A 20,861-nucleotide genomic window follows, 5' to 3' on the forward strand; every position below is an offset into this window, starting at 1 on the left:
CACCTGTCTAAATGTGCTTGTGACTGATTCACTGTTTTTTGAGACTGTCCATATAAGGTTCTAGTGCAGTGGGCTATTACAATTTGAGCAATTATAACAGAGTTCTTCTAGAATAATTTGTTAACCATTGAACTATTAGGCCTTCGCTGTGACTGTCTATTTTTAATATATTGGCAAAGCCTTGATAAAATAAAATGTTTGGCTAGGACCACTGTGGTTGTGGTCAGCTACCCTCACTGGTATGACAAGGAAACACATGTGCCCGTCAGTCCCTCTACTACTTCTCCTGATTTTCTGTCCTCTTTCTAAAGTGCTGGCTGCTGTCCTGCCCCCTGCTGGCTACCCCCTCTCTGTCAGACCTTTCACCAACTGAAGGCTCCCAATGGCTGTCTGACTTACACACCCTGGGTGGTGTGTGTTTTCTCCTAGCTGCATGCTAACATTTTATATAACCTCCCAACAGCTCTGAGTCTGCTACACATAGACTGAGGCCCAGGAAAGTTCGTCATTTGTCCAGTGTCATAGAGCTAAGAAGCGGTAGAGCAGAACTGAAGCCTAGGACACCTGTCTTTTCACTTCAACAAGCTGTTTTGTGCATCTGTACAAATGTTAGATGAGCACAGGCATGAAAACTGCTTTGTAAACCATCAAGCAGTGTGCAGACGTTTGTGACTGTTCGACTGCAAAAACCTGTGAGGGCAGTGCTTATGGCACTTAACTGTGGTTTGCTTTAGGAGCCTTCCTTCAGGTTTTTTCCCTATAAACAGCATTTTGAATCTTTCTTTAAAAACATATTCCGAGATTCAAGCCGAGAATGTTCCTAATTTAGTGCGTGAATGAGACTTCTTGTAGTTTTCATTGAGACAAGAAGTTAAAGTTAAACCTCAGCCATTTTTCAATGGCTGCCAGTCCCTCAGTGCTATTAATAATCAACCTGCTTCCTTGTCCCTGGGATAAGCGTCTCTAGGAGCTCGGGCACAGGACTGAGTCAGGGTTTGCCCTTTGTGGGACAGGGCCTTTGGTTCAGTCACCCAGGTCTGAGAAGCCTATGACCCGGCTGTTAGTTTCAGCTGGCAGGGTTCTGAAAGTCACCTGGCAATAAAGTGCTACTCAAAGGAAGGGGAACCAGAAAGAGGGCAATGAGAAATGAAAATCGGGAGCGCAGGCAGGAGTAACAACAGATAGGTTATGAGATCTGGAAATAAGGAAAACTGCATGTATGAGTTTTGAACTTCTGGTTTTATATTCTGTGGTGAAGAGAGCTGAAATTAAGTTAAAATTGCAATAAATTTCCCTACATTTCTAAAGTTTTCCTTAGCAGGTCTGCACAGACTCACTAGATAGTGTTTTATTTTTAAAGAAGATTAACAAATGCTGGCAAGATCATTGCAGACAAATGGTAAGCATATTGACTTTTTTATTAATACTGATTTTATATATGGTACACTCTCCCCAGGTCTTCATCAGTACTGCTTTTTTTTATGTCTGATCTCACTTCCTCTTGGGTGTTATTCAGCCTTTCACTTAGGTTAGAAAGAGATTTGAGTAGCTGGAAGTATGTGCCCCCTTTTAATCCAGCTATTTTTTTGTTTCTTTTTTATCAAAGCATGGCCTCCTCCATCTCCCCTCACCCACCTAAGGTAGGTGTGAGCCAGATTGTGAGCTCAGATAGGGAGGTTCTGTTTGGGGGATTCTCTTCGGGGTCAAGCATCCAACATATTTGGACACCAGAGTAGAGGAAATTGGGGAAGGTGAACTGTGCTCTTTCAGAATGGGGCTGGCTGCTAACTTGGCCTTCAGACTGACCTGACATGATAGAGGGCTCGCAGTACTCGTAATCCCTCAGTGGGTCTCTTAAGTTTCTCCTTTATCCCAGCTTATGACTGATAATCGATCGTAAATGCCAGAACTTTACTATAACTAGACAACTAACATATTAGGCTTTTGTAAATGTATAGATTCTATTTGATTTTATGTGTTACGAGTTTTTAGAGTGATCTGGCTGTTCATTATGTGAGAAAATAGTATCAATAGCTTTCCTAAGTAGGTTGAATTCTTCTGTTTCCTACATGAAGTAGGTAGGGGACAGTGAATGTGTCTCTGTTCTGGGCCAGATACCTGGTAGATGGTAGAACTAGATAAATGCCTGTTGGGGAGGTTTTGCTTACAGGTGTAAGCAAACCTCTACAACAGAGTCTGTTGAGTTTCATGATAGGAGAATTACAGGGTTACAGTGTGTGTGTTAGCACGGCAAAGGGAGCAGCTGATGAACCTGTGTCCTCCTCACGCTGCTTGCACAGCAGAGTCCAAGTAGAGCCTCATTCTCATGTAAAAAGAATTGTTTAAAAAGCTTAAAGCATCTCCCCAGTCTAATGAGATTTACCACATCAGTCAGAAAATAACCAAACTTCAAAGTTGTCTTTTAGGCTAAGTGTTTTAAAATCCCTACAGTCACATTTCTGGATAAAAGAGATGAAAAACAAAAATGAAGGGGGAAAAATTAAATTTGGGGGTAGGGAATAAATCCTGAGGGTCTTGGAGAGAAACACCTTTCATCAAGAAAAAACTATTGTTAGATTTGGGGCACCTAGCACAGCGGTAGTTCAAATAGCCTAATTTTGAATAGTTTGTTAATAGGATACATAAGTAAATTTTTTCCTAATTTCCAGATCATGATCAGAAGTATTTTCCTATTTTTGGACCGCACCTATGTACTTCAGAATTCCATGCTTCCTTCTATCTGGTGAGTGCCCTCGTCAGCAGAGCTGCATCTGCTGCTGTAACTGAAATCGCACGTTTGACTTGTGTCTTCTCCTGGTTAATTTGATGGCACATGTGGTCATTTGTCTGTGGTCCTTTATGTCGGCCAAAATCACTAGTGCCCACATCTGGGCCCAGGTGAATTTTAGCGTTGGAGCATCTCCATTACCAGTGAGGGTGACAGGGTGGAGCTGGGGCAGGCCAGCTTAGGGGGAGCAAGTTCTAGTGTGTTCTCCAGCTTGCAGCAAGTGTTCCAGCGGACGCAGCAGGCAAGTGCAGAAGTGCTGTGTGAAGCCACGTTTCTGTAATTGAGCTCTGGACTTCAGGATCATCTGGAGTCAGTGATGGCAAACTGCTCACCCCTGCTCTGAGGGAAACGTCGCGGGACTCGGCTTCTATTCAGAAGTGATGTTGTATGCTCTCATTACCTTTAAACATGAATTCTTTGAAAAGTTGTTTTCCAACTTCCTCACCAACTTTTCACCCTAACCCTAAGCAGCGCGATTTCTCCTTTGACCGAATGGACACTGCCCTTGCCTTAGACATCAGTGATCTCCTGGTTACCAGACTCCATAGTCACTTTTTTTTTTTTTAATGTAATCTAACACCTTTACAGCTTTGGACACTCTCTTTAATGAAATTCTCCCCATCCTGAATAACACTTTCCTTTCCCCCTTGTTCCACATATCTCTCTGACCTTCTCTGACTCCTACACATCTCATGCTAGACACCCATGCATATCCTCTATAACGCAGGCACTGAACAGAAGATAGCTTTTATTCAGAGAAATGATAAAAATAGTAATGCTGATAACAGAATATCACATGGCTTCTACTCTAGGCAAAGCCCTTTTCTAAGTGCCTGAACACCTACTAATTTACTTAATTCCTTAGAACAGCTCTAAGGGGTGACTTACTGTTTCTATTTTATAGATGGGGAAACTGAGGCACAAAGTTCAAAAAGTTCCTGTCCCTGGATTGTCAGGGTACCAAGCCTGATCTCTTAATTTATAAATGTTTATAATATAACCATGAGGTAAACTATAAACATTGCTTAGAACATAAACTGTATTAAACTCAGTCCATTGCAACTGGCAGAAAAACTGAGCATGATAGTACAAGAATCATGGTGAAGGTGTGTGAGAAACACACAGGGAAGGATCAGGAGGGAGGAGCAAGCGTTGGCCCAGTAGCTAAGAGAAAGAGGCAGTAGAGGAAGGAAGTCCACCTTGGAAACAAGACAGCAGCTTACCCAGAATGTGCCCTTTGTGGGAGAATCAGAGCGATGAAGCTGATGAAATACCCTGTTGGTGGGCTGCTTCTGAAGCCTTAAATTGAGATTTAGATTTTAGGAAGAAGATTCTAGTGGACAGAACTTCCTACACGATGGGTACCTGCCTGGGCCGATACGAACTGTTTTATAGATGTGAAATAATATGTGTGATTTAGTGTTATAGAAGGACAGGCACACAGAGGTTAAGTTCCTTGCCTCGGAGTCACAGCAAGCCTGTGAACGGGGGGCCAGAATTCAAGCCCAGGTGGCTGGCTTGAACCCACATGCTGCCCACTGGGCTTTACTTCTCCTTCTTTAAAATTCAGGGAAGACTGTGATGGACAGCTCCTCCAAGGACCAGGAAAGGGCCATTGCGATTGTGTGGCACAGTGCTGGAGGAGAAGGTTCCCAACACAGATAGGGCTCTGCAGAACCAGTGCTCACCAGTGTGCATAGTGCTTGCTGCTACTACCACTCACTGTTAATACAGTTTACCATTAATACTCCTACTGCTGCTGACACCACCACTACTCACCACTCACCACCACCGCTGTTCCTGGGCTGCCCATTCAGAAGACCTGGCTCAGCCCAGGGATCTGAATTTGGCCCCCTCAGTGTTTGGCACCCAGGGAATCTACGGAAGTGTTCTGGTAAAGCATATGGTCCATTATCACTGGTTTTCGTGGATAGTAGCTGACAGCTTTATTTCCTCCTAAATTCCTCAGGCATGAGCTGAGGAAGTAAGAAGAACTCTTAAAATCACATTTTAATGTCAGTTCTCTGATTGAAAGGGCCAGATAGAGGAGAGAACAAAAGCCAGGGAGGAACAGCTGGATGACAAGCTCTGTAGAGGGACCAGAGATGGAAAAGGGAAGGACGCAGAGGGGCTGGTAAGGGTGCTGGAGCAGGGTGCGTTCCTAAACCCTTGAGCATCTCTGTTCATGCCCCCAGAAAGAATGGTGTAAAATTGTGGGCTGGCAATAGCAGGTTTTTGCAAGATTCACATACTTTTCGGTGACATGCTTGACCTAGTGATGCCTCAGCACTCCTCCTGCAACAGTGGCCTGCCCACCCCAGGAAAACATAACAGCCTTGATAAGGAAGAAATACGATGCACACTAGACTGGCCAACAATGAAAATTAAAAATTCTTGACACCTGGATTTAGAGAATTAGCAAAAGAACAGATTGGAGACGATACTCATAATGTAGCTAGAGCTTCACCTAAAATTTCTAAAAAGTGAAACTAAAACATAGTTTGGTTTTTTATTGTTTGTACAGGGATATGGGATTAGAACTATTTAGAAACCATATTATTAGTGATAAAATGGTTCAGAGTAAAACTATTGATGGAATTCTGCTATTGATTGAAAAAGAAAGAAATGGCGAAGCTGTTGACCGAAGTTTATTGCGAAGTCTGCTGAGTATGCTCTCTGATCTTCAGGTAAATATCTCATTGTTCTAAATGTACTAGCAATAACTTTTAATAGTGTATAAGAAAAAAAAATTGGGTCCCTGCCTAACTACTTACACCAAAATAAATGAGTGTACCAAAGATTTAAGTGCAAAAAAAAGAAATCATAGGAGCATTTGTTGAAAATATGGGAGATTTTTTTTCAACCCCCAGAAAGTGAATGACTCTTACACTAACACCACACCTGGAGCCACAAAAGGAAAGATCCTTTACAACATGGGCCCAGTGCTCCATAGAAAAGGACAAGGGCATGGTGGCGCTCTCAGAAGAGAGCAGTGAAGTGGGCTGGGCTGCCCCAGCCAGCTGAGTAGAGGTCAGCCAGCCAGGAATCAGCTGACCCAAAGTTAGCTAAGCCTCTGGGGTCAGCTATGCAGGAGGCAGCTGAGCTGGCCTGTGAGGCCTCAGCCAAGGAATGGCAGGTACAGGCAGCTTATTAGCACAGGCCACCTCAGCAGTGCTTCCTTGAAATTTGGGGTACACCAACACTTCAAAAGGTACTTTTCTTTACTGGTTAATAACTCTGTTCATTTCTTAGGTATACAAAGATTCATTTGAACTGAAATTTCTGGAAGAAACAAATTGTCTATATGCCGCAGAAGGCCAAAGGTTAATGCAAGAAAGAGAGGTGAGAGGAAACATTTGTTTCTGAATTGCCTCATTTCATTTCCATAGATGTGCATCTAAGTGTAATTTCTAAGTGTTTTTTCTTCTTTTGAAATGTGCGTCTTTTCACACATGCAGACATTTTATTGAAAATCTTTTGAAAGCTACGATGTGGCTGAAATCCGCAGTAATGAGTTTTATTCTTATTATAGTAAGAATTTAATTTCTTCCCCTTAGAAGCATTTTTTGCCTTCCCTCCAAATAAAAAAAAGCCAGTAAGCTAGCTTCTGAGAGAAAGTATGTAAAGGAACTTAAGCTGAAACAAGAGGTAAATCCTAAGTATGAAAGATGACTATTTAACACATGAAAAACTGTTACATATGTGACTCATTAAAAAAATTACTCAAAAAACCATGTGAAAGACAGTGATAGAAATCCAAAAAGTTGACAGCCAGTTTTTTGCAGGTGTTAGAGCACAGTCCCAGAGGAAGCCCCTGGGGACTGTCTCCCAAATGTTACTTGATCCTGTGCAGGCTGAACCTGACCATTGTTTTCCTTCATCCTGTTGGGTTGGCCAAAAAGTCTGTTTAGTTTTTTCCATAAAATAAAGACACATTTTTCATTTTCACCAATAACTTTATTGATTTGGATATTTTGAGTTTGTCAGCTGTCTCCCATGTGGTGTAACATAGATTGTTCTCAATTAATGTCTCAGTTTGATCACTATCAACGTCAGCTGTTCTGGAGCTGACCGTGGAGAATTGTCCGGTGAGAAATCTCCCACACAGAGCTTTGCGAACCACTTTTGACACATTTGGTCAGTCACAGCACTTTCTCCATATAATGCACAAATCTTTTTTTGCATTTCCAGTGGTGTTTTTACCTTTCTTGAAATAACAAAGCATAATATGCTGAAAATGTTATGTATTTTCTTCCATCTTCAGTATTAAAATAGCTGCACAAAAATACATCAGTTTTGATAAATTTTTTTTTTAATTCACGCTGATGCAACTGCTGTCCCAATACAATCTCAATAAAATCGTTCCAAATGAAGTTAAAGACAACTAAGCGCTGCTAGAGCCATTGTATGGGGAACAACGAACTTTTTGGCCGACCTAGTACATTTGAAGAGGGAGTTTCATGTCAGGTACCAGGCCTGGCTAGAGCCACTAGATGGGAACCTCATCTACCTTTCCTGCACTATCGGGTGACAGCAAGGGCACACTTTGCCCCTGGATATATGAAGTATGTTTTCCGATCTTCTGCAACCACCCTGTTTGGCATCCTCAAATGAACAGCCAGTCTGTTGATTAGTTTTTGCTGACCCCTTTGTGTGCAGGCCATGGGGTGCCATTAGGCTCTGTAACCTCTGACCCAGGTGCTGCTGATCACCTGTCCATGGGGCCTCAGTAATGAAGAGCCCTGTGGCATCGTCCCCAGGACTTCATTGAGAACAGGACACAACAGTGCAGTACTGCCTTGGCCCTAGTTCTTGGCCCTAGTCTCTAGAACCCTAGTTCTAGAGTTCTGGAGATTAATTTTAATCTCCAGAATTGAGTTTAAGGAAACGTCTCTATATTTCACCCTAATCTGCATACACTTTCCACTTTACCTCTCCTCTACCCCCATTAATCTGTGTTAATATTTGGCTTGAATATATATTCTGCTTTTAAAAAAGATTTATAAGGAAAATAGTATTTCAGCTTCTTGGGTAGAATCAAGAATCTTTTTGTTACTGACATGTTTAAATGTTTTGTTTGGAAGGTCCCAGAATATCTTAACCATGTAAGTAAACGTTTAGAGGAAGAAGGAGACCGAGTAATCACATATTTAGACCACAGCACACAGTAAGTACTGTTCATTTTAGTTTTTGCAATTCAATCATAGGTGAAACCTTTTCCTGACTGGTTTTTAAAATTTCGGTAAACGTCCAGTAAATCTTTGTAGACTCATTCAGTACTATCTCAGAGTATTTTTGCTCTTAGCACACTTTACTTATATTACTTTTGATTTACTCAGCACTTGTAAGATAAACTGCTTTTTCATAAGTTATCATCCAGAGGGAGTAATTCAGGCTGAGGTACTTGGCATCTTTGGGTTTTGAGACAAGGTGTTCTGTTTATGTTAATGGGATATAATTGAATATTAGACAATTTTGATTGTAATCTTTTTTTAAAGTATATTTTATTGATTAGGCTATCACAGTTTTCCCATTACTTTTTCTCCCTTTATCCACCTCTGCCTAGAACCCCCTTTCCCTCCCGCGTTCGCCCCTCCTTAGTTCATGTCCATGGGTTGTACGTGTAAGTTCTTTGGCTTCTCTATTTCCTATACTATTCTTGACCTCCCTCTGTCTATTTTGTGCCTACCAATTATGTTCTTAATCCCTCTACCTTTTCCCCCATTCTCTCCCTTCCCCTCCCACCTGATAACCCTCCATGTGATCTCAATATCTATGATTCTATTCCTGTTCTAGTTGTTTGCTTAGTTTGTTTTTGTTTTTGTTTTTAGGTTCAGTTGTTGGTTCAGAGTTTTGTTTTAGGTTCAGTTGATGGTTGTGAGTTTGTTGTCATTTTATGGTTCATATTTTTTATCTTCTTTCTTTTAGATAAGTCCCTTTAACATTTCATATAATAAGGGCTTGGTGATGATGAACTCCTTTAACTTGACCTTATCTGGGAAGCATTTTATCTTCCCTTCCATTCTAAATGATAGCTTTGCTGCATAGAGTAATCTTGGATGTAGGTACTGGGCTTTCATAACTGAATAAATACTTCTTTCCAGCCCCTTCTTGCCTACAAGGTTTTGTTTGTTTGTTTGTTTGTTTTTGTTTTATAAATCAGCTGATAGTCTTTAGGGAACTCCTTTGTAGGTAACTGTCCTTTTTTCTTGCTGCTTGTAGGATTCTCTCCTCTTTAATCTTGGGTAATTTAATTATGATATGTGTCGGTGTGTTCCTCTTTGGGTCCAATTTGTTTGGGACTTTCTGAGCTTCCTGAATTTGTAGATCTATTTCCTTTGCTAGATTGGAGAGATTTTCTTTCACTATTTTTTCAAATAAGTTTTCAATTTCTTGCTCTTCCTCTTCTCCTTCTGGCATCCCTGTGACTTGGATGTTGAATGTTTAAGGTTGCCCTGGAGGTTCCTAAACTTCTCATTTTTTAAAAATTATTTTTTTTCTTTCTGTTCTGGTTGAATGTTTATTTCTTCCTTCTGTTCCAAATCATTGGTTTGAGCCCCAGTTTCCTTCCCTTCACTGTTGGTTCCCTGTGCATTTTCCTTTATTTCACTTTAGAAAGCCTTTGCTACTTTTATTTTGCGTCCGTACTCAATCATTTCTGTGAGCATCCTGATTACTGCTGTTTTGAACTCTGTATCTGATAGGTTGGCTATCTCCTTGTCACTTGGTTCTTTTTCTGGAGTTTTGATCTATTCTTTTATTTGGACCACATTTCTTTATCTGGGTGTACCTGTTACACTGTAAAGGGCAGAGCCTTAGGTATTCATCAGGGTAGGCAACCCACATTGCTGTGTTTGGTGCTGTATGTAGGGAAGGGATCAGAGAGGGAACATTACCAGTTGCTGGGCTCTCACCCATCTTTCAAGAGACTGGCAGTTTCTTCTACCACCGCAACCCCCTCAGGTTTTTACAGCCGGAGGTTCTGAGGCTTTATTTTGCCCGTGCTGGAACCCTGGCCTAAGCAGTCTGTCTCATTCTCCAGTTGTTCCTCCCAGTTTATCCACACACAAGTGTGGGCCACCCAGTCCGCAAGCCACCACCTTGCCCACCCAGTCCACCAGTTGCTGCCTTGCCATGCCCTGGCTGCCCAGCTCTGCCCCTTCTGCCAGTCTGGATGAATGTTTCTTCTTTAACTCCTTCGTTGTCAGACTTCCATGCAGTTTGATTTTTCTGGCAGTTCTGATTGGTTTTTGTGGGGTTTTTGTTTGTTTTTTTAATTGGTTGTTTCCTTCTTTTGGTAGTGTGAGGAGGTGAAGCATATCTACCTACTCCTCCATCTTGGCTGGAACTCTAATTTTTTTTTGTTAGACACCTATAACTGTAATTATTTTTATTAATGGCACTTAGTCTCATTATTTTCTCTCTTCATCTAATTAGTTTTTCTCTAAACCTGAGGTTGGCTGGGTAGCTAGGAAGGGGAAAAGGGAAAATTTGGGGGAATGTCTGTGTCAGCAGTGTTTATTCAAGTGAGGACAGATAAGAATAGAAATCTATTTCTATAGACGACAGAACAAAACTGGGAGCTAAATGAGAAATAGAAAAGAAATGGACGGGTCCTTTCTTTAAGAGAGACTAGAGGGATAAAATGTGTAGAATTAATGACTCATTGATGGGGAATGGGCAAGAAGATGAAAAAAGAGACAGGATTATGACAGTTTGAGAATACAGAAAATAAAAGGGGTCATGGGAGAAAAGATGAGGTTGCCCTTAGACACACTGCATTCGAGATGCCTGTTTGGAAATCCTAGATGTGCTGAGAAGTGACGGTTAAGCTTAAGCCAGGACTCGGTCGCTCAGGGGATGCTTACCTTCAGCTCAGGAGTGGGAGAGACCCCAGGGGCTGGAAGCAGGCAGGGTTAGAAAAGCCAAACAGGAAATGATGAGTGTTGTCATATCTTGCCAGTAGGTCAAGTCAAGGAAAAATAAAAGTTTTTGTTGAGTGTCTTGCTACATTTTTTCTATTAATGATATTTTTCATATACCATTATTCTGTTTATATGTATGAATGAAATTCAAGAACAGGCCAAGGTAGACAGTGTACTTACTGATCACATGTGTGTGTGTGCTGGTGTATCATGTAGGAAAAGCAAGGGAACTGCAGACACAGGCCATGGAGGTGGGTCTGGGTATGTGGGAGCTGCTAGAACAGTGTACCCAGTGATCCTTTCTTTATTCTCATAAGTGCTTTTACACTCTTTAGTATATATGCTGTATTTTAAGCCCTTTTCCCCAACATTTAAAAATACATTTCTTAGAAGTATATGGAGATTATTTAGCAAAGGAATCATAGATAAAGGTGGTTTGCATCTGTGCTCAGGTGTAGCTGGTGGGAGAAATGTGAGGAGCTCTGGCTGAGTTGTCTTCTACAGCACTGGGTGATTCAGAATTCACAGAATAAAAATATTTTTTTTCTTTTTAAATAAAAATCTATACAGTTTCATTAAGAACAGTATGGTATGAAGTTGACATTTATACAGAAGCTTTCAAAGAAACCTAACACATGCCTAAAAGATTTTTACAGTGAAGTTCTAGAGGCGGGTCTGGGTGATGTCAAGAACTGATGGATCACATGAGTCATCACAGCATTTTGCATATTAGTTAATTCTTATGATTAAAAAAGAATTTGTGTGTGTGTATGTGTGTTAAAAGTGAACCGCTGCCCCAATATGAAAGTTTAATCTTCTCCTGAAATAATCTAGCTCTTGAAGTGATTTGATGAACTTGTGCTGTTGGCCACCAATGGTTTCTGGGTCCAAAGCTCAAAACTAGAGAGGCCCCAAGAGCATGGGCCCTTCTCTTTACTCTCACGCCTCAATGCCACCATCTTCCCCTCCCTCAGAACCTCAACCAGCAGTTTGAACAGGCCGATATTTATAGCACCAAAATTGGAAAAGAAAGGGTCTTCTTGTCAGTTTCAGGAATTGGCACCTCTAAGACAGAATGATCTGCCGTGTGTATGCTCCAGTAAAAGACTGAAACTGTCCCTTCTCAACCAGTTTCCAACCCCCGCCACGGCAGCTTTGGAAACTGATCGCCTGGCTTAGTCGTTTGTTGGGAATAGCGTTAAGCTCTGGCAGGGACAACCCTGGCTTATAAGTTTTAGGCGTTCATAACTTTTCAGCAGTCTCTCACAGTCCTCAATTAGATTGCCAGTGACATTTTTGAAAAAATAAAATATTCTAGACACAGAACTGAATCATTAGTTGTTCATTCTATCCATTATTTCACCATTTCCCCAACAAGGCCCCAAATTTTAACAAAAGCAATCCTACCCATCTCCCTCCCTTCCGACCCCACCCACCCCTGTGGGCGAGCTTTGCTTACTGAGCCCCCCTGTTCGCTTTGGATGAGAATAAGTCTACCAAGACATGATCTGCTTGGGGAGGAAAGGTGGCTGATCTCTCCAAGAAGAAGGACCAGGAGCCTGTTCCTCAGTGGGCTTTTATTAGGTTTAATTTGCATAGGAATACAGTGACACTCATAAATCATTCTCAGGCAGTAAGGATCAAACAATAGATAAGATTCAAAGAACTATGAGGGCTTATTCTGAGTCAGGTCAGATAGCTAAAGGACCATAAAACTTTGGGGAAACAAATTGATTTCATGCTTGGACCCTTATCAGAAAATTGGGGGCATTCTTGGCAAAGCAGGTTTCACAGGATTTTATGTATTCTTTCTCAGGTCTTATTGCCCCGGGGAACCTACCCTTTTCCAGCACAGGGCCACACCCACCTCCAGCATTGTTTCTGGCTAAAGTCAGGCGGGGCAAGTAAGGCAGCAAAGAAATTAGGAGACTTCTTGCTGACAGAATGAGGACTCAGGTTTTGTAAAAGCTGAGGGGTGAGGGTCCATCACCCCCTTTTTCTTTAGCCCCCCAAGTCCTTCCCTTGAGGGCTGCCTCGTGACCATGTCTGTCTTAGGTCATTCCTCCCTTTAGGAATCTTACCCATCATTGGCTAACCAGTCATCCGCCTGGTGCCAAGCAGGGTGAAGTGAAAAGCTGCAGAGGCAGTGCCCCTACAAGGAAGATAAGCTTTGTCTCCTAAGTGGCTTATGGTCCCAAAGTCCTTTACTCAGCCTTAGCCATGGGGGATTACAGCTCCTGAAACCAGGCAGGGCGGTTCCCAACATACCCCCAAATAATATACCAGCTATAGCCCAAAACTACACACATGCTATGCTGTAAAAATGCAGTTAACACTATTGGGAAGAAGGCTGTGGGTTGTGGAGATGATCTTTGAAGATCTACAGTGACATTTTACTCTCCCCCACACCTGTTCTGCAAGTTTTGTCCTTCATAGAAGGCCCTTTGCTTTTCTAGCAAAGTGGAGAATGGGTTACCTTGAAACACTTATGCTCCTTCCCCTCTACTTGCATGGGTGTGCAAACCATACAGCATGGAATGGCTTTAAAGCACTTGAGCTGCTGTAGGGTACAAAAACTATACTCGTTTTTCAAAGGACATCTCAAGCCATCTCTGTGGTGTCAAAAAAAGTAGAACTTCTTCCCCTCCCCACGTGAAACCCACAGTCAGATGTGACCGGGGCTGGTACTCAGGAGAGTTAATTCTTGTCATCTTTTTTGTCATCATCCTCCAAGGGTTAGCAATACCATGTCAGCCTTTCCTCATAGAAGGATATGACAGCCTGGGGGCACTTGACATTGGCTTCCTCGGCTGGGACCCGGTCAGCCTCATCATAGTTTTCCCATTTCCCCAGGACTGTGAGTTCACCCCTGGAGGGTGTAGCCCCAATAATCCACTCCAGCTCCAAACACTGGACAAGGCCTCGAGGCTTTTCTGACTCTTCTTCCTTCTTTGGTTTGTTCTCCTCTCCTTTACTTTCAGAATCAGAGACAGGTTTACACAGGCTGCTTCTGATTTATCTGTCTCATGCAGTTTTCTGTGACGGTAGAAACTGGCCAATGAGGCTGGGACAGTCCAGGTTCTCTCCTGGCTCCCACATGTCGTCCTCACCGAGAGCTCCATTCATTTGAGGAGGTGCTCCACCTTGCTCTTTATACTTGATGGTGTGAAACTTTTTCTACTGCATATTCCTTTTTCTCCTCTAGCACCTCCCCCATTTTCTTCTTCTTTTGTTTGTTCTCACTGTGCCCACCAGCTTTCTGGTATAAAGAATGATGATGCTCAAAAGCAGTGCCCAAGAGCACAAAAGGAATCATGCTGGGCTACCAACCCATTGTGTTGGGCGGGCCAGAAGAGTGCTGCTAGAGAAGCAGCAGGCTGGGTGCCTGCGATTGAGCCCCACACTGAAGTGGCATCCCGAAGGCCCCTGCCAATGGCCCTCCCTTCTGCTGAACCAAAAAAATAATTTTCAAAGAATGTAGAGGGAGACCAAGGAGAAATAGCCCACACCTGTATTAAAGGCTGGGCTCTGAGCACCCCTTCCAGACTCAAAGCCATACATCTCACCTGCCTTCATTCAGAGCACAGCAGGTGACAGTACAGATGAAAAGTGTGCTTGAGAGCTGCAGTCTGTCAGTGCTGTACTTTGTGACGCACCCCCTTACTGATACGTGTGAAACCTCGTGCGAAGAACACAGCCAGGTTACTCCGCAGGCTCTGCCCTAGGGACCTTTGCCTCTCAGCATGAGTCTCCTGAAAGGACCCATAGATGCTGTGGCAGGAATTCTCTTACTGCAAATCAGTGAACTGTCACTGTAGTTTATGAAATCAGTTTTTAAAAGGAACTCAAATGCTGCAGTTCATTCCCCACGACTGCTCCTGAGCTCTTTTCACCTCTCAGTGTTTATTATCTGCCCCTTTACTCTCATTGCATCTAGGCCATGGTAGGCACTCCATGAACTGCTGAAATGAAAAATGATTTAAGTTTTTTGCCCTGCAGAACTAAAGCCTAGGCCATACACTGTCAAGAAGAGGCAATTCACTCTGGCTTGTGTGGCTCAGTTTCTGGTCAGGGCACATGCCAGGGTTGCGGGCCAGGTCCCCAGTTGGGAGCATGCAAGAGGCAACCCATAGATGTTTCTCTCTGTCTCTCTCCTTCTCTCTCTCTCTCTCTCTCTTTTTCCCTTCCCCTCTCTCTAAAAAGAAATCAAAATCAATCTTTTTTTTAAGGTGATCTGTGAGCACATAAAAAAATGCTCAATAATGTTGGTCATCCTGGAAATGCAAATCAAAATCACAATGCAATACCATTTAGCACCCACCAGGATAGCTATAATAAAAAAGGCAAGCAGCAGTCAAAAGCATTGATGAGGATGTGGAGAAATTAGAATCCTCCTGCATTGCTTGTGGGAAGGTAAAATAGGTCAACTGCTGTGGGAAATAATTTGGTATTTCCTGAAGATGTTTAACATAGTTACCATATGATTCTCTAATATACCAGTTCTACTGCTAAATATACAGAGGAATGAAAACACACCCATATAAAACTTGTACACAAATGTCCATAGCAGCATTGTTCATAATAGTCAAAAAGTGGAAACAACCCATTGTCCGCTGATGACTGGGTAAAATAAAATGGAATATTATTGAGCAATAAAGAAGATGGGATGCTGACACCTGTTACAACATGAATGAACCTTAAAAACACTGTGCTAAGTTAAAGAAGCCAAACATAGAAGACGTCGTGTCATTTATAGACAAGGTTCAGAATAGGAAAATCTGGAGAAGTCACTGTCTGCCTCTGACCAGGAGGCAGGATGGGTGAACGGAGAGAATGGAAGTGCTGATGGGTATGAAGTTTCTTTTTCGGATGATGAAAATGTTCTAAAACTGCATCATGGTGATGGTTATACAACTCTGTAAATGCACTAAAAACCATTGAATTGTACACTTTAAATGGGTGAATTTTATGCCATAATAATTTTTTATCGCAATAAAGCTGTTAAGACAAAAAGCAGCAGCAGTGACTGGCCCTTCTTACTGTCCCTCTGTGACTTTTTCCTCTCTGCCTCCCCCACCCTCACCTGGGTCACCGTTCCTTCTCCTGGAGGCAGACTGGAGAAGGTGCTGATTGCTCACTGAACTCAACTCCCGGCTTCCCCACTCACTGGCCATACGATCTGGGCAGGTCACACCATCCGAACTCGTGTTTTCACGTCTGTGGGATGGAGACCAGAATGTCTGCTGCGCCTTTCTCTTGTGTTCCCGTGAGGTTTAATTACGATGATACATTGAAAAGTTCTTATAAAATGAAGGCTTGGGAAGGTGGCCAAAATTAATAATCCTTGGCATGAAGGAGATAACTCTGATTTAAAAAAAAAAAAAAAGAGTTGTGAATAATGAACCCAGGAGGAATAACTGGTTGTGTCCCTATGATTATGGCAGTCATGCTTGCTGAATTTCTCAATTTTCAAATATCGTGGGTGTGACATGCAACTTGAACTTCATAAAGGCACTTCCATGAGATGGATTTTGATAAATGACAATGGTAGAAAGCAGACAGGAGGACAGAGAGGCTTAGCTGTAACAGCAGGAGTCAGGGTTTTATAGGACCTGGAGAGGTGATTGGCGTGGAAGAAGGCAGAAATGCAGTAGCAATCCAAGAAGTAATGAGCATAATGGAGGGCAAAAGTTAAATTCAAGTAATGACTACAGTGTGAATGCCAACTGCCATGCAAACGTGGGAGCCCACTTTTATCATAAGGTGGGGCACACTTGCCTGTCTTCTGGTGTTACCTTTCCCTGCATTCATTGGTCTATTTATGTTGTTCAGTAAATTGTTTTTAGAAATACTTCAGGGTCTGTGTTGACAATAGTGGCAACTGTCTGTGTGTGCGGGAAATGCTTGTCCTGTAACCCTTTGGTTTCTGATTGACTCCATAGAGTATCTGTGTAAACAGTAAACCCCCCCATCTTTTACCATTAATCAAGGTCTCTCCTTTAACCTTACTTCTGACATGTCCTCTTTTTGCCTTCTGTAGGAAACCACTGATTGCTTGTGTGGAGAAACAGCTATTAGGAGAACATTTAACAGCAATTCTGCAGAAAGGTAGATTTTCCTAACTCTTGTGTCAGTTAAACTGAATGCTAGTCCTTAATTAAGAAAGTAAGTGAAACACTGCAAATCAAAATGTAAGGACATCTGTCATTTGTTATAAGACCATCTCTAAAAATCATTAAAAATAGTGAACATAGTAATTAGCCTTTGAAAAATTAGTTAAGAAAAATATTGAAAGGCATGTAGTAGAACTGCAGTTTATGCCGAAGTCAGATGAAATGCTATCCAGGCCAAAAGGTTCCAAGAGACCCTCCAGACAACAAATAGCTTGCAGCTGGGCACTTTTACAGTACTCATTTTCCTTTGTTGTGCCATTGTTCCTGTACACGGACGTGCGGGCGATGCTCAGAATGCCTCTGCAGATGCAGGTGTGCTTCCCTGGACAGGCTTCCTCCCCATGTCCTTTGAGCAGCTAAGTGTCAGATGAACAGCCAGATACATGGTCTGCCTAAGCCAGAGCACTGTACACTCTCCTACCCTGATGACTACCCCGGAAAATAGGCAGACAGAAAATAGAACACGTTGCATTGCTAATTTTATATTCTCCTTGTGATCCTAAAGCTTTAAAGAGTAATTGAAATGTGAGTGCTTTGCAGCAACAGTGAGACTATTTATAAAACTCTAGTACTTAATGTTACTTTTTATAACTCTTAAACATTTAATGTTATCATTTGAAAGTTTTTGGAACTACAGAATCTGTTTCAAGATACTGGAAACCTTAAAGTTTAACTTTGGGAAGGCCCTAAATAGCACTCAAATACATTCGTTTGTATTCTACTTCCCCAGATAGTCAAAGTGAAACTTCCAGGTGAAAACAGTAATGCCAAAAGGGGAGAGCATTGCATTATTGAGCACCCACTGTATTTCATATAAATATCTTCTAGTCCTTGAACAATCCACTGAAATCCTTATCCCCATTTTACAAGTGAGAAAACTGAGGCGCTAACAGCAGCTTGACGCTGGTGCTTCAAGTTACATCTCCTAAGCCGAGAGCCAGGGTGCAAGTCTGGATGTCTTTCTACTTACACCTCACTGGAACCTGTACAGCTGGTGTATTTGCACATGAATGAGGTTTTAACTTGTAGTCCACCTAAAACAAATGCATTCAGAATTCGAACTAGGCATTTTCTTTTTTTTAAGTCAGTCATTTTATAAGAAGAAAAGGACTTTAAATAGAACTTTGTATATATTGTTTCAAGAAAGTGGTATCTTACATATGTAGGAGCTTAATCTAAATTTCATTAAAGGCATTTAAAAAATAGCTGTAATTTTTGAATTCTTAAAGAAAACATTATTTAGAGATTCAGTAAGATAAGTTATACAATAATTTGCACCAGTAGATGAAAATATAATTCAGAGAAATAGCAAACATTGGTGTCCTTACTAAGGGTCTTAATTACAACCCACAGTGCATCGCACACACCTTTAAACCACCTTCAGTGCACACAGGCTGTGCCCGCTCACAGGAGGGCCCGAGACTCTGTGAAGTGACACAACCAGCTCACAGCTTCTCTGACTTAGCTGCCTCTCCGCTCTTACCCTAAAGCAGTATTTAGAAAATCTTCTGTGAAAGTTCTTCTCATGGTGGTATGGTTTTAGAAAATCTTTGTAAATTTTAAATATGTAAAATGGGAAGAACTTTTAACGTGCTATGTTAAGTACTTCAAAATATCTAATATACAATAAATGTTTTTCTCTCAGTTTCTTATGTATGTAGATAAAATTAATCATCTAAACAATTAGATTTGATAGCTTATCCTTTGACAATACACTTTTGGACTGATGGACTAAATCAGAAGGAACTTGGAATCATGAACCTCCTAGGTCAGAGAGTTGGTGTGAGCATTTTTCAGATCACTGCTACTTTAGTGAATTAAAAGGGCTTTAGTGGCATGAAGAAATAAGGTATGTATCTCCCAGCGTGGTCAGAAAGATGAGATTCACCTAATAGGATCTATCTCAGACACTGCACTAAACCAACTGCCGTATGTAGATAGAAGCAGTACTTCCTAAATTTCTACGTTAAGTATTTTTTGCAAGGCACGCCATATTCTAGTTTAGTTGCTATTCATGTTGACTTGCTGGTGTGATATGCTAACATTTACTGGGATCTCAGGACTCGATCACCTGCTTGATGAGAACAGAGTGCCGGACCTCACTCAGATGTACCAGCTGTTCAGCCGAGTGAAGGGTGGGCAGCAGATCCTGCTGCAGCACTGGAGCGAATACATCAAGGTGTGTGAGCTTTGTCTTCACAGTGACACTGTCTGTGTTTTGTGCAAGGGTGGGTGGCCCACCTTGAGGATACTGCAGTACTCTGGCAGAGTGGACTGACTGGTAGTACCTTTGTTTTTCACCTCAGGTGATTGGGTAGATGGTAGTCTTCCATTTCCTTCCATATCACTTGTGCAAACATTTTTATGATAACACCAACAGTGATGAACATCATCCAGGTATAGACATGACTTAAAAGGCTATTTATCATCAGTATAAGCACATACATTTAATTTTACAGTCATGTTTTCAAAAAGTAGTCATTTTTTGTGAATCTGCTTTTTTATACCTGATCTCATGCCTTTGCACAGTGAGAACTATTGACACACTTTGGTAGGTCAAGATGGTGTGTGTGCTACTTTATTTCCTGGCAGTCTAGGATTTATTACCTAAACATACTCTTTGATGTTTCTGTAGCATGTGTGTGTGCGCCGTATGGTTATAAAAAAAGGCAACAGGAGGAATCCTTGCAGTGTTTGACCATGGTGATGGGTACACAAACCTGCACAGGTGATAAAGTCTAAAGAACTTAATCCATACACAAATGATTTATAGTTAAAACTGGGTGAGTTGGGTAGGTTGCATCAATACCAATATCCTGGTAGCAATGCTGCTCCGCAGTTTTGCTAGATGTTACAACACAAGAAAATAGGTGGTCTGTGGGGGATCTCTTTCCTATTTCTACTGCATGCAAATCTCTAATTATCACAAGGAAAATGTTAAATTAAAAAGATAGACTTGCCCTGACTGATGTGTCTCAGTGGTTTAAGGACTGGCCTGTGAACCAAAAGGCTGGCAGTTCAATTCCCAGTCAGGTCACATGGCTGGGTTGTGGGCCAGGCCCCCATTTGGGGGCGTGTGGGAGGCAACCAGTTGAGGTTTCTCTTGCACATCAGTGTTTTCCTCCTTCTCTTTATCCCTCCTCTCCCCTCTCTTGAAAAAATAAATAAAATCCTTTTTAGAAGTTTTTTGTTTTGTTTTGTTTTGTTTTACATAAAACTTTCATGCCGCTTTCTGGATTATCAGGCCTGAGGTTTTATATCATTCTGCATGTTGAAAGCTTGTACACACACACACACAACACCACCCCAAAATTCTGTACAGCAATATGAGCTTAAAGTCATGACTGACCAGCTGGATCAGCAGTAGAGCTTTTCATTAAGGGAAAGCTAATGGAAATTTAGAGTTTTGCCAACGGTAGTCCTGAGGGGACAGCAATAGGTGCTGCCCACAAGAAGTTCTCCTTTGCAATTTTTGATTTGGGTAGTAAAAGTCAGTGATGTAACCATAGTTCTTGAGTGTTCATTAGTGATAAGGAGTTACAGTGTGACAGAATGGGAGATTACATTCAGCAGTATATTATTATCAAAATAAGGTTCATCCTTGCATGTGCGTAGATTATTTTTAAATGCAGTCAGTACAGATGGTAGAGTGAAAAGTAAATCCCTCCTACCCCTGGCAGTCATGGTGGCCAGAAGGTAATTATGCTAATTTGTTTGTACCTTTTCACCAATAATCTGCCTCCATGTTCATAAATGATGTCTAAGTATATACTTAAGACCAGTTTTTTTAAAAAATATGTCGATTAATTATATTTAACACCTTTTCAGTTGGTAGTTGATTCAAATAGTTAACTCTTGTCACACACAGACTTTGAGTAATGTTTAATGTGGCATTTTTTGGTTTTAGTTTTTATTTATTTATTTTTAGAGAGAGAGGAAGAGAAGGAGAAAGAGAGGGAGAGAAGTATCAGTGTG

At 41.6% G+C, this 20,861-nt stretch overlaps 1 protein-coding gene and 1 pseudogene across 1 annotated transcript in view; one reads left to right on the plus strand and one right to left on the minus strand.

Annotated features, from left to right (window-relative positions):
* The window catches only part of CUL4A (cullin 4A), a 66,973-nt gene that overhangs the window by 20,310 nt on the left and 25,802 nt on the right, over positions 1-20,861 (plus strand). The window contains exons 4-10 of the mRNA XM_028526350.2: positions 1,330-1,399; positions 2,670-2,743; positions 5,313-5,475; positions 6,041-6,130; positions 7,873-7,955; positions 16,754-16,821; positions 18,947-19,065. Coding sequence (XP_028382151.1) covers positions 1,330-1,399; positions 2,670-2,743; positions 5,313-5,475; positions 6,041-6,130; positions 7,873-7,955; positions 16,754-16,821; positions 18,947-19,065 — 667 coding nt within the window. The remainder of the gene's footprint in view (positions 1-1,329; positions 1,400-2,669; positions 2,744-5,312; positions 5,476-6,040; positions 6,131-7,872; positions 7,956-16,753; positions 16,822-18,946; positions 19,066-20,861) is intronic.
* Positions 13,367-14,029, minus strand: LOC114508789 (annotated as a pseudogene).

This window comes from Phyllostomus discolor, chromosome 11 (assembly GCF_004126475.2).
Source record: "Phyllostomus discolor isolate MPI-MPIP mPhyDis1 chromosome 11, mPhyDis1.pri.v3, whole genome shotgun sequence".
Taxonomy (NCBI): Eukaryota; Metazoa; Chordata; class Mammalia; order Chiroptera; family Phyllostomidae; genus Phyllostomus; species Phyllostomus discolor.